Source organism: Etheostoma cragini, chromosome 5, assembly GCF_013103735.1.
Source record: "Etheostoma cragini isolate CJK2018 chromosome 5, CSU_Ecrag_1.0, whole genome shotgun sequence".
NCBI lineage: Eukaryota > Metazoa > Chordata > Actinopteri > Perciformes > Percidae > Etheostoma > Etheostoma cragini.
The window spans coordinates 19,368,636-19,383,171 of NC_048411.1; the positions used below are offsets into that span (position 1 = coordinate 19,368,636).

General features: G+C 39.6%; 1 protein-coding gene across 2 annotated transcripts; it reads right to left on the minus strand.

The window, feature by feature from the left end:
* Positions 1 to 260: 260 nt before the first annotated feature.
* Positions 261 to 14,473, minus strand: mapkapk5 (MAPK activated protein kinase 5). Of its 2 annotated transcripts, XR_004656541.1 has the most exons (15): positions 13,486 to 14,473; positions 11,539 to 11,612; positions 9,013 to 9,088; positions 8,102 to 8,199; positions 7,858 to 7,966; positions 7,585 to 7,674; positions 7,388 to 7,483; positions 7,172 to 7,252; positions 6,892 to 7,079; positions 6,597 to 6,717; positions 6,305 to 6,435; positions 5,477 to 5,592; positions 4,639 to 4,743; positions 4,025 to 4,130; positions 261 to 3,644 (listed from the first exon to the last, which is right to left on the minus strand). XR_004656541.1 is itself a non-coding variant. In XM_034870941.1 (14 exons), exons 1-14 carry the CDS (start codon positions 13,519 to 13,521, stop codon positions 3,550 to 3,552), a joined length of 1,416 nt encoding a protein of 471 aa, XP_034726832.1. In that variant the 5' UTR covers positions 13,522 to 14,472; the 3' UTR covers positions 261 to 3,549. The 2 variants fall into 2 exon arrangements, 1 of the variants encoding a protein (XP_034726832.1); XM_034870941.1 differs by lacking the exon at positions 4,025 to 4,130 and having other exon boundaries at positions 13,486 to 14,472.
* Positions 14,474 to 14,536: the final 63 nt, after the last annotated feature.

A 14,536-nucleotide genomic window follows, 5' to 3' on the forward strand; every position in this document is an offset into this window, starting at 1 on the left:
CTGTCAAAAGGATCTTTAGATGCAACTGTAAGATTAAATACTGTCAGATTATTCCCGAATAACAAAAGCCATACTAGAGATTATAATTAATTACTCAAAGCTTCTTACAGCAAGCCAAATTCCTCTCATTACTAACTATATGTGCGCAAATAAACCTATCCTTCGCATGTAAAGTAACACCATTGTGGGCTGTATATTAATCTGCACAGGAAATCACATTTAGCCAAGAGGTCCTCAAAAACACTACAAAAGAAAACCTGTTCAAAAGTCAAAGAATTCCTTTATTTCATTTCAAAGTCAGCCTGTTTACGATGTTCCAAAGAAGACAGAAAGAGCAAAGAAATGATGTGTAGACAAAAATTCAGCAAGTCTTTCATGAGATATTCAGTTACATGCTACATAACTGCCAGGCCAGAGAAAAATGAAAGACCACTAAAAGCAGATAAAAGGTTCCAAACCTCAAAATGATTTCCTTTCCTTGACATTTCTTCCTGATTTAACACAAACAGGAATGGCTCAAAATATATAAAACACATCTCTCCATACCTTACAAGTACATATACAGCAGAAGAAATGGAAGCAACTGGTATTTATCAAGAGTAGTAAGTGCTGACTAAACCCTTTTTGTGCCTTTCGGGTCTTTTTTAATGAGTTGGTATTTTAAAAAAGGACACAGGTTTGCTATTTATCCTCAGTCAGCATCAATTTAGGGAACAATAAATGTTTCCTTGTATGTGAGACAGGAAATCCTGTCTCACTTTATTGAGCAGATGAGAGTGGAAGTGACTGGTGGAAGCTATTAAATATGTCTAAAGCTGCGTTAGCCTGAATGTCAGTCTGAGGGCCTCCTGCAGCAGCAATGCAGGGGAGGGAGGTAGCATCTTTACACAAACTGCCCCTCTGGGATTTGTAGTACCACTGAGCCAGACTGACCATTGAACAGCAGCGGGTGTCTGAGTATGACTATTTTTCCCTCAGGGGTTTCACTGTTAGAACAAAGTATCACTATTACATGCCTTGACTTTACAGTAGATGCTAATAAATACACTAGTCTTCAACAGTAATGCTCACTCAGGTAGCAGAAGATAAATATTCTGTTATTTGTGGGTGGGGGAGGAGATTTAAAGCACGCACACACGATTAGCTTCGCGGCGGAGATGAGAAGATTGATAACACTCCCAAAATTTCCCGTTAAATATAAGACACCAGCACGGAAACTCTTCCTTTTAATAGGACATTATTTCCGCAAAAAAAATATAACTATAATAAATTAACATTAACAAACCAAACCAATACACCAATTTGTGGAATGAAAACAAGCAAATCACAGCAAAAAGGATAAGTTTCAATCACTATTTAAATGATTCGGAGTTTCCCCTCTATTCTGTAATTATTTTTACTGAGCAGTAAAGGAGGAAGATGCCACCCACATTTTACATTTGAGCGTAAAAATAGCCATGTAATTTTAATGGCCTTTTCAAACACAAGCTGTGGTTATCGTGAAGCTTTTAAGGTAGACTGTCTGACAAACCATCAAGCCAGATCGTCAAAATGATCTCTCAGAATCCTGTTAGTAGTGAGTGCTTTTGCTCACATTTTAGTTTTTAAGCCAATCTTAAATAATACAGACTCTTTCCTTCATGACATTTACAAATGGTGTGAAAATGTGCAGCTTACATTACACTGTCCCAAAATGTCAATTCATGTTAGCGCAGAAAAACAGCTGAGGTTTTTATCTGTGCAACAATGCATTTCACAGATAAAACAATAACTTTTTAAATGGTTTATTAAGCGTAAGAAAAGTTTCTTAACCAACAAAGGAACACCTGATCCTTTAGTTTATCTCAAAATTGGAGATACAAGTTCATCACTGGACAGCAACAATATATTGCACCAATGTTTGCTAATTACTTAGAATATTATATATCTTTTCATTAAGGTAGAAAAACACATGGTTAATGCAGTAATCGAGACATGAAAATATGTTCTGTTTAAAGCCAAGACCTCATCGAAAGGGGAATTTCATTAACTTCTGAGGATTTTCAAAACAAACAACATTATTACAGATTTAATCAGGCAATCAACAAGAGAACTTGCACTTTCAGCCATCTAAGTTTTGTTGGCTCAACACAAAAATCTCGGATAATCAGCGACGCATTAACAACTAAAGGATGAGGTTGAGCGAAGGGAAGGAGCATTTGCTGGTATTCAGACCATTGTAATGACAATTGATACATCTTTTTCTCTTTACCATGTACATGCATGCACTATGAATACATAAGTCAATAGTAGTAAATAGTAAATGAGTGCCCTATTGCAAATTCAATATCACTGCAAGTCTGATGCTGCTAATGGAGGCTGAACCCCTTCTTCTTCTGATCTTTTGACTACATTGCACCAAAGATGCCCAGTGTTTTTGTGTCCGTCGGTTTAAGTAGCAACCACTTTTGCTTTAAAAGGACATAAATATAAATTGACTATGGTCTGAATTCCAGTAGATACAACTCTACATCAAAGCAGCTCATGTTGCGCCTGATCACAGATCAGCAACTTTAACCAAAGACTGACTCAGATACGGTAGGACGTATAAAAATGCCTTTGTATAAAATAATTAACTCAATTTGACTTGCCAGACACAAACCCCAGGAGCGGACAAGCAGTATAAGAACTTCATGTGTATGAGTTGAACTCAGTTTGTGAAACCTTCATGATCTAGTTGAGAAACAGTTTGACAATGAATTTTTAACTCAACTGGAGCTTTCAGCCCTATCTGAAAACACAGCATCTTCTAAAGAAGACTGAAAGACAGTTAAAAGCTCCAACAAAAAAAGATAGTAAGTGGAACTTAAGATTTGTTTTTGTCAAAACACATTGATCTAAATGAGCCAATTTTCATGACTGTTCAGTTGGCTTAAAAATCAGCTTTAAAAAAAGGGGTTGTGACAAGATGAATTTGGGGCTGCATTTCTCTATTTCATGACACTTTTTTTTTTTACATCAATTTCCACTCTGCCTTGAACTCTACACAACAAAAAGGTCAGGGGAAAGTTCAAACAAAAACAAAGATTCATATAATGTTAATGCAGTCTGAGAATCAAGAGTGTGTAAAAAAACAAAGTCACATCTTAGACAGCGTCTCTCGACTAGAGTCCACTGCCAGGCTACAAGTAAAATATAAAATTATGGAACTTTTTTTTTAAATAAATAAAAGTCCTATGATGGTTAAAAGAAAACAGAATAAAAATGAATAACTGGGATAAAACGAGTGATGCCTTGGACATAATCCCCTCCCAGAAAATTTATTTTTCAACTGATTTTTCTCTTTTCTCTTTTTTGCAAAAATGAAAATATAGGTTTTTTGCAATGTTTGTTGCAAGTGTCCATTAAAAAAAAAAAAAAAAAATTATAGTACCAATGAGTTCTCTTTGAAATATATCTACAGCTGTACAATAGGTCTTGCTAGTGAATGAAAAAAAGCTTCTTTACATATATGGGTTAAAAAAGGGTCATAATAAACAATATAAAAAGAAGATAGAAAGACAGCGTTTGCTAATTAGATTCTTGGAGATTTGTCTTCTCTTCGATGGCCTGTTTCACTATTTCAGCCAACTTCAAGCGGTCGACTTTATCAGAGAAGGATCTTCCTGCAATATAAAAGTTTCTGGTTAAGGAGCTGGTAACAAACAACAAAAACCTACACATACATGAGTAATGCTTTTAACTGGAAAACAGATCAAGACTGTACTGCTCAACTAGTTCACACCAACATATCATTTGTGTTTTTCACTTTATCTGTTATCTATTAGGCTTTAAAGTTCCAATCTCGAAGATCTTCACTTCGTTGTCTTTGGTGACGCTTGTGGCGATTAGCAGAAATCGCAGGTTTTTAGATCTCAATTCCTAGAGATACAAACCGCCACCTTTGTGGCGTCCGTCAGTTGGCGGAGAACCTTTAAAAACAGTACGCCGCTTCACACACAAGTGAGTTAAGGGGGGGCGAGTCTGTCGTGTTAGCTCCACTTACCCTCTTTGGTGGAGCAACCACTGCTGGGTGATGGAAAATGGTCACTAACTGTGCGCCGCATGAGATTTTTCCCCGGAATGTCGTCAAAGACACCCAGTTCGTAATACTGCAAATGCAAGGGCTTTCATCAGTGGGCCGTAGGCTCAATCACCATTGTGTTGCCTCATTCAGCGATAAATGGCTTTCAGTAAGTGGCTTTTATTTAAATTAAAATCTTCGAGATTATTACTTTAACAATTGAGATAAGTTATAAAACAGAATATATTCAACATTGTTTTCTGTTGATGTTTGGTGGACAAATTTGTTATTTACAGTATTGATTAATCTGGTGGTTATTTATCTCAATTCATTGCTTGGTCTATAAAACGTCAAATAACAATGAAAGAAGGCCTTCACAATTTACGAGACACCTAATTGCTTGTTTAACCCAAAACGATTATCCATTTATTATCTCATAAATGTTACATAAATTTACAACGAATAAATACTACTAGCAATTGTTGCTAGATTTCACAAGGGTAAAACAGCTGCTTTGCATTTGATTGTTTAATACAAAAGAGAATTAAGACGGGATTTGCCAGATATACAGTAGACAAGATTAAAATGGTACTGACCGTCCCAGCTAAGCCCCTGCAGGCCATCTCTCAGGAGGTTACAGTCTCTGTTGAACCTCCAGGCTTCATACATCACCTCATTCAGCTTGTCATCCTCGTTCTCTCCTGGATAAAAGACAACAACAAAAAACGGTCACTTCGGACGCTACTCACTTGCTCTCAGAGCTGTTTCATGTGACTCACCATCGGCCCGACTTGGACCAACGGTGTGTCAGCAACATAACAGCAACATTTATGTAATAGCCAGTTTTGTTTTCATTCCCAGGCAGTAAGAAGTAGTTTTCCTTAGTTGTACAGAAATGACAAAAACGTAGATTTGTCATCTGTGGTGTGTGTATTATCCCTAGAGATGTTCCGATACCAGTTTCGGTATCGTCTCCGATCAGGAAGTACTTGAGTTTATGCACCGATCCGATACCATATAATAAAGCCCTAAAGAAAATCCATGTTAAAGTAGTTTGTTTATGTTCTTTTTCTGTTATTATTGACTGTCAAACTGAATAATTAAAACAAAGGTCTGTGGCATTCATTCGTTTGAGAGTTTAACCTGAGCCAGACCGACAACAAAAATAGAAATCATATCACATCCATACAGGGATAGTAGTATACAGCTGTTAAAACATAATACAATATATGACACACTGGTATCGGATCAGTACTCTGTATTGGCAAATGCAGGTATCAGGATCTGAAGCAAAAAATGGTATCGGACCATCTCTAATTATCCCAGTGTATAATGATATGCAAAAGATATAGTGCACAGTATGTATGTAGTAAAATGCTGGTTGCGTGTCTGTTTACAGTCGAGTTAGTTAAAAATCAGTGTGGGTTCACTGACCAGCTTGTGGTAGTATACACTGTGCAATGACGTCTCGTAATTTTTCCAGAGCTACGTTGGAGTCTTCCCCTCCATTCTCCGGGTCGTGAATGAAGAAACCGTCACTGGGCTTGGGGCTGCAACATGGACACCAAGACACGTTTCAGACTAAACTTTGACCCAATTAGGAGTATAGTAACTGAAGACAATTGAGTAATGCATTTCTACAGGAAGACAGATATGAACATCACAAAAACATTCACCATCACTGAGCTACTGTACTTTATCAGTACAATCATCCTTTTAATTGTTACACACACACACACACACACACACACACACACACACACACACACACACACACACACACACACACACACACACACACACACACACACACACACACACACACACACACACACACACACACACACACACACACACACACACACACACACACACACACACACACACACACACACACACACACACACACACACTTCAAATACAAGGAAAAAAATATTTTATGTTTCTAAACTTTTAAAGCTGCAGTGTGTAGTTTCTGTCGCCCCCATGAGGAATTCTAAGTGACGACAACAACACGGCGCATCCACATGATACAGTATTCCGTGATCGCGCCACCTCCTCCACGCAGTGGCACATAGCCAAGGAGGACAGGGAAGATTAAAAAAACATGATAGACTCTCCAGAAGAGGTAATTATCTTCACTTGAGCTTCTGCGTTGGAATGTCACCGGATGTTCATCAATATCAAAAACATATGCTCTTATGCTTTAAGAGAAACAAGTTAAAAAGTTTTTTTAATATAAAAAAACCAATGCAATCATACCCTAGCATTTTTCGCTTCCTGAGGATTGGGTTGTTGACAGAGTTTAGAGGCTTCAGGCCAACGTTATGATCCTGAATTCTCATGTTGGCCAGCTGCTCCGCATGGGCCTGCTGGATACCTGCAACCACCGCCTGGAAGGTGTAAAGGACAGATAGTGTTAAAAGGAAGAAGAGGACGCCAGCACTCTAACTTTCAACACTGGCCTCAGCTGGTCGATTCATTCAGGAACAACGACCTTAACCGTTCAACATTGGTGCAGTGCAAGATTTTGCACCTTTAACTTCAACCTCACCTTGTCCATCATCATCTGGGCTGAGGGCAGCACGTTGTCGAGTGCCTCAGTACAGTTGAGCCAAGGGTGAGACAAGACTCCCTCAATAGTCAGCCTCTCCTCCGGCTTCACCTTCAGCAGCCTGCAGGGGCAAACGAGGAGGGAGTCCAGATTATTGGACAGAAAAAGGGATGAATGAGGGAATGTATGAATGAAAGTAGGATAGTAGGAGAAAAGGAGGAAGGAAATGCTGTTTTCTCGGAGTACAGCAAGATGAGGTAACCAGACCAGAGCAGGGAAAAAGAAAACGACTCACTTGCGTACAATGTCCTTGGCCATCTCCGAAATCTGGCTCCACTCATCTTCAGGAAAGTCAAAGCTGCCCGTCATAATTTTCTTCCTCATGTCCTTCGGGATGGTGCGACTGTGGCGCTTGGAGTAGAACGGAGGATAGCCACACAGCATCACGTAGATGATCACACCGAGAGACCACAAGTCACAGCTCTGGAGAATAATGTTTTGTATTACATACAGTAAATATTCAGTAGTGATATTTGAAGGACAGTATTTGCCAGTTCAACCGATTTGGGTCTCACTTTGTTATAGGTATAAGGAGTGGGTGAGGTAGGTATAATTCCAGACTTTTCTTTCTGGTGTCGTCTTTGAGCCTCAAGTACCTGAGCAGGAATAACGGCAGAAGGGATATATGGTTTAAATGTGCATCAGCTTTCATTATTGCTGCATTTAGGAATCTGTGTGTACAGTAAAATTACGTATTTTTGGATGACTTCTATATGTACTATGCTTTTTACCTGAGGTGCTACATAGTAGGGAGTGAACTGAGGGGTCATTAAGTCTCCTTGATCAATTTTGGCAAAGCCAAAGTCACACAACTTCACAGGTGCATCCTGTGGAAAAGACAGGATTACAAAAAAAAGCATCAATAGTGGCATCAGTTGTAGTACATTTTTAAATTGCAGTGTTTATGTCTGCAACTTTAGCTTATTACCAGAGAGTTATCCTTAAAGAGCAGGTTCTCTGGCTTCAGGTCACGATGTGCAATATTTAGGGAGTGACAATGTTCCAAGGCTTGACTGATCTACAAGGGGAAGAGACATCCAACTGAGCCACAACTCAAACTATACACACACATACAAACTGTGTGTATGTGTGACCCATGTCTGGTTGTATGTGGGTGTGCCTCCAAATAACCTTTGCTGTGATAGCTCTTGGGGGTGAGGGCGTGTGTGTGTGTGTGTGTGTGTGTGTGTGTGTTACTAACTTGTTTAGTGACCTGGCTGGCCATCTTTTCAGTAAAGTGCCTGTGCTGACTGATTCTGTGGAACAGTTCGCCACCCTCCATCATTTCCATAACAATCAGGAGTCTCGCTCTGTAAGAAAGAAGAGAGGCGGTGTGGACGTGTCAGAGGAAAAGAGCAAAGGAGAGGAGACGGATTAACATACACTTAAAAAATGTAATTCATGGGATTCCACACCAACAAATTCACATACACAGAGCTCCTTACCTTGGGCTGGACTCATGCGGGAACTGAACACTATTGGCGTAAACCTCCAGGATTTGCACTATGTTTGGATGGTTGGCACACATCATATGGAGACGCACCTGCATGGAAGAGAATTAACCACTGTGTAGACAGTAATTCACTTACATGTTACATTTCCATTAAAACCATGTGAAACAACAAAACAGAAGACCAGGAAGAGAGAGAGAGAGAGAGAGAGAGAGGAGGGGAGGCATGGAAACTGAAGGTGGTTTAGTACTTTAGTAGAAGAATAAACTGTAAAATATACAAATAAATAACAAATATAACTGCAAATCCCACAGTGAAAGAAAGGGAAGCTTCTTCCTACTAACTAATTGCAATTATGCAAATTATGATGCAAATTATGCAGCCACACAGACCAAGATAGTATAACCTTTGTAAAACAAACATTTTAACTGAAGTCATCATTTTCACGCACGCACACACACACACAAAAATAGCATGTATCCAAAGTACACCCTCATTTAAAAAGTGCTTGAAGAATACATTGTTTAGCATAGTAATCTTTGTGTATTTCCTCCTAAGTGACAGCTTTCACAGTTCCGCAGCGGGAGTTCTTGTGAAGCAAGTCTGTGTTGCTTGTTTTGACTGCAAGTCTCGCTGCCTAAGTGCTGTAGAAGCTGCTTGCTCAAAACAGAAGGCTGCTAATGACATGGTAAGGCTGCTAGATACAGTGTTTACCACAAAAAGACAATGTTACGGAGAAAGATGCCCATCCAAACAGACAGAGGATTCACAGGAGATAGATTGACAAGGAAAGAAAAACTGAAATGAATGGAAACTGATAAGATGCAGGCAGGCGGACAGAACAAAGCATATTGATACAGCCACAGACAACAAGCAACAGGCATACAAACAGTGTTTCCTCTAACCTCATTCCTGGCCTTAGGGCGATCAATGAGGATCTTTAGGGCCAGGCGCTCCTGAGATGACTTCTTCATACAAACTCTGAACCGGAAGAAAAACAGAGTCAACAAACTTCTCAGTCAATGTGGTAGCCGATCTGCGTGTCACAGACGTGATCTTATGTGCAAATAATCAATAAGGTACTTTCTGTGGTCTGGTGTTTTTTCCCAAACAGTTGTTCTGTTTGTCTTTGATGTTGGACGTTTCCGAGTTGTAGAGCTATGTCGGCTGAAATTAGCTTATTACAGTTAATCATTATCAGCTTATTTGCCAGCCTAGTAGTTAAAATAAATTGCAATACAAAAATGCCAAACAAAATTTCAGGTAATTCGGACAAAGTGTTAACACTACACAATTAGTCTAACAGAGAGCACCCACAAGTAGATTGTCTTAGTCTAGTATATAGCTTGAGTAGAAGTCAGACTACAGTTGGAATGATGTTTGGCTGCAACATGTGCAACATTTGGCTTGTTTAGGAGTTAATTTCTATTCTTTTTTTAATAACTTTAACCATTATTGTCAATTTATTTGGGTTTGTATATAGTTCTACACGTGTTAAAGTCTAGGTAACACTGTATGTGCTAAGTTAAATTTGGCCCGATATAAACACAGAGACAAGAAAGCCGCCGACTAACTACAGTTTAGAACATTATTTTGTCAACATCACAGTTTGTTATGAGACATATGAATCTTGTCTGAATGTTTGTAATAAGATTACAGCCACATAAAGACCTCCGAGTCTGTCATATATTTTCATGAAAAAAAAAAAAAAATATATATATATTGTAGCTGTCTTCAAACTACATTTCTGCCTTATGGCAGAACACAGTTGGATATGGACCAAATTGATATCCCTTTACTTTTTGAAAAAAGCCCATGAACTCCTTCCCCCCTCCTCTAAGCAGCAAGGACTCAAATATTCCCTTTCAACAGCAACCTCTGGCCATTAAACTCAGATTACACTATTAAAGCATTACTGCAAGAAACATTCTGCTTTGGCCAAAGTTCACTTCACTGGAAAGCAATACCTACCTAATGAATCCCAGAGTTAGACAGAGGGGCGCTGGTACAGTAAGAGACTGTTGAGAATGTTGTGAACGAGGGGTGAGTAGGAGAATCAGAAAAGATTTGTAGGTCTCCATGAATCAGAGTAAAACACAGAGTTAAAAAAACAAGAGACAGGGTGAGTAAGAGTACAGCAAGAATCATAGAGTTTAAGCGTATGTTTACATGGAGGGCTGATGAGTCAATTACTCAGTATTCTAGTCACTCAAGGCCCAAACTACACACGTTAGGAAACAACATGCTGATACAGACCCGTGATAGCTTTAAAGTGCAGAAGAGGCAGGATGAATCAGTGACACACACTGATATATTACAGCTAGCATCTAGCTTGAATCAGCTAAAACGGCTGAGTTTATAATTAAGCCCTTGTGCATCCACAAGAGTCCACTATTGGATCTGGGTGCAGCTTCTCAGAAGAAGCTTATTTGCTTTGCACAAAGTTTAATCAATAGTATGTGGACTATGACCTGCCAAAGCCAAGGAAATAGACATAAATACACATATTTATTCACACTAGAAGACTTTTAAAACCAGACTAAGATACTTCCACTCAACGGCGTTGGGGATAAAGGTTTCGGGTTGTATTCAAGCCCAGGATTGTGTCCGAGCAAATGAGCCCCCACCGTCTACAACAAAAATGGTACCAACGTCAAACATCGTCAGGCTGGTATAGCCTCATCAAGTGACAAGCATCTGGCCTTTTCACATTCTCAATGTGTGTTAATGTGTCAAGGATACAGCTGAACTGTGCTGGTAAATTGGGGCCACAGTGAACATAGTACAATAAAACCAAGGTTCTTTGGCAGCAGTCACAAAGTCTGTCCATTTGACAGCACAGTTAGCAAATAATCTACTCTGATGACATAATATGTCAATCAGTTGGAGTGCCAAAAGTGTGGCTGCAACCATACTCTACAGCAGCATTCACACTGCAAAGGCCTTTAAGATAAGATGTATCTCTTTCTTTAATCCTACCATTTCATTTCAGAATATTTTGAGTTACAATACACTATTTTCAGATCTAAACCAAACTAAGAATCAATCTCAGTTGAAGCTGGCTCTGCTTTCACAGCTGGCTCAACCCAGCATGTCAGACTTTTTCCCTGAAGGATTTCTGCGATCATAAGCAATGCTAGTTGAACCCATTTCAATCAATACCAACAAGACACTTTCCAAATATACAGACAATTTCCCAATTACAAACAGATACCATGATGAACGTCTCTTATGCAATACTACTTGTCCTGGTCTTAGTTTGACAAAAAACTATTTGTTTTCCGAGTTCCCTCAATGGAACAGCGCCCTGGCAGCAACAGTTTGACATAAATTTGATTTGATTCAGCACAAACACAGCCGAAAATATATTTGGAGACTAAAGAAAGACAATGGACAAAAGTACTTCTTAACACACTTGCTCTCAAACTCACCTGACAGGTCCACTGATGCCGGCTCCCAACTTCTGTGTCCAGTTTATGTTATACTCGTCTAGAATGGATGTCTCCTGTTGGGAGGAGAAACCACACCAAGCAGTTTATCGTTTGAAATATATAAGCAACAAACTTTTGTGCAGAAAAGGTATGTTTTACTTTTCAGTAATCAGCATAGTTTATGTCATGTAGTACAATCAACAACCCCCTGCCACCTACGCCTGGGACAAAGAAAAGAAAGGAACATTCCTGTACTGCAAGGCCTATTCCCAATCATTGTCAGTACTTAGAGCATCGACTGAAACTCCTGTTTAGCATAACAAAGAATGTTTTTAACATGAATTTTAAACTAAATTCATAAGATGCACTTACAAATGAGTTGGTCAGATTCTACTAAATAAGTGGAGGGGTACATTTAGCCACTGCTCCCAATAAAATGATTAAAAAAGAAGGATGGGATAATACCTCGGAACGGGGGTAGCACTGGGAGACAACCTCTCTAATTAACTAAGTTGAAAAATACTACAATGGAATTCTTAGAATAACACTTGTCCTGGATTTGAACATATTTTTGTGTTTTACAATATCTTCAATTTGTGCTTCATTTTAGTATATACTGTTGAGTGAACAATCCTCTGCTTATACTTTATGTTACCAAACTTAAGATTTAGATCAAACTATTTATTTGTTTTCCTTTTTCTGTCTGTCTCTCCTTTCCTGAGAATATATCAGTCTTGGCCTGTACAATGAAGTTAATTGTGTGCCACTGCCAACGGATGTCCTAATTTCTTCTCCCTCTCCTCCCTATCACTGGTCTATCACCCTGGTCTATTATACGCAGCTTAAGACGAGGGGCATCTCAGCTGTCACAACTACCCAGGGTTCTGTACCATATACTTCATATCTTTGAGGGATCTGACTTTAGTATGCCCAACGTTGGCAGTCCTGGATGATGGGTCTTACGAACCTAGTTACAAACCAAACAATTGGTTTAGAGTGTGCCAAGGTCTTGCTACCTGTGTGTAAAAACCAAATGTTAGCGGGCTAACCTACTAATCTTGGGTCATTTTATGCCCCAGTATATGTTTTTCTGTTCTCACTGCTGACCCCCTAGTCAACTCAGCATTAGATACATTCTGCCCCCAACTGTGAAATCAGGGGGTCAGGGCCACTTGAGATCACATTTTACTGCCCGGGCAGTGACCCATTGAGGGGAGCAAGCCTGGAACAAATCCCACAGTGCATGAAAATATTGCCCGTAAGACCATGACCCTTTTAGACAGATCCAGGCTCCACAGTAATGTTTATCAAGAGTACAACTTTCCATAACACATTGTTCATGATTCACATTTCTGCAAAAAAATACTTGTGCTGTCTCAAGAGATGCCATGTGTTACAGGGCTACTATGACACCAGAGTCAAGTGTCATTACATGCTGTCTTCATTGGATTCATTGTTAGGCAATTTAAGATCATTTTGACAGAAGTAAGCCTAACATTGAAAATCATGTATAAATGTAATTTATTTTTCTATATCAATGTTTTGTATTAATGTCTGTATTAATCTGACGTGCTGTACCCATGTTTTATGTTTCTGCAGAACAGGAACCTGCTGAAAACCAGTTTTTAAACTGAGTCAGGCCCGTGTTTATATTGTAATGTAATGCTACTTTTTCCACCTTTCCTGTATAATAAATATATGAAAAAATGTTGTACATAAACCAAATATAAAACAAAAAATGAAGCAAGTAAATCAGCGTACAGTTGTCACTCTGCAATAACCTCCAATCCCAACGTTTTAATGATGGTAACGTTTCCAAAATCAATGTTCACTTGTTTACTTCAAACTTCAGTAAATCAAGACCAAAAGTGATTACTAATTACATAATTGAAAACTACAGTATAGTCTACTTGCACGAAAATCTCCATTTGATTCGTTTAAAATTACCTTGATAAACTTGTCTGCGTTGTTATCTTCCGACATGGTGCTCAGCTCTGGACAGATGAAGTCTGCCTCCCTAATCTCAGACAGTAGACCCAAAGCGTTTTTCTCTGACCTTCACGAAGTTTCGGTCCTTCAACCCTGGGCAGGACCAAGGCTCGTTGTGTTACCAATAATTACAGTATAAGGCCATTGGTGCAAAAATGATATTCGGCCACCGATTAGCCAAAGCCGACTTTTCGTTCACTTGAGACCTGAAGCCCACCAGCCGGTACGATGTAACGTTAACGTTAGATCAGGCCAGCAGGGCTCACAACCTCGGGGTCCGACTCGTTCTTCCAGTCGTCTTACATTCACTGTAGTGACCATGTAGATGGCCAAATTTAGAGCAAGGTGACAAGAAAAGCCGAAGAGAAGTCCAATGTAGACTAGCCTACCACTTTTGGAGGCGCACTGAGCATGGGACAAAAAGTGTATTTTTAGCCGGCACAATGAGAGCAGTGCTCTGCTAACGCTGCGAAGACACCGGGGACTGGCTAAATTGCTCGCCTGCTCGCAAATTAAGCTAGTGCCACTCCATCCCGCGGTCAGTGCAAATGATCACACAACAAAGGCAATCGTTAAAGATAGAGTAGACCATCGATACTATCTGAAAATCACCGATACTATTCTCGATTAGCGCTGGGTTGAACTGACACGACGAGCACACCGTGTTCCAAGAAGCACAGTAGCCTATTATGTCGTCGAGTCGAGCCTGCTAACGGGCTAACCAGTTAGCTCAGGGGCAAGTTAAAGCCACGTATATTGACATTCTTCCGTAAGACAGTGTAATAAAAAAGCAGCGCTCGTCCGGAACAATAACACCATATCAGTGGTGGAAAGGGCAGGGTTAATTAAGAATGTTTTCAGAGGTGACCAAGGAGATAGCTACACATATCGGGACTATTTTGCTAATCCCATAGCTGCTTGTCAGAGAGAATACACAACCCGAGTTGGCACAACGCCATAGCAGTCCGTGCTGAACGCCTGATGAAAATAACCGACACGTTTTGTAAAT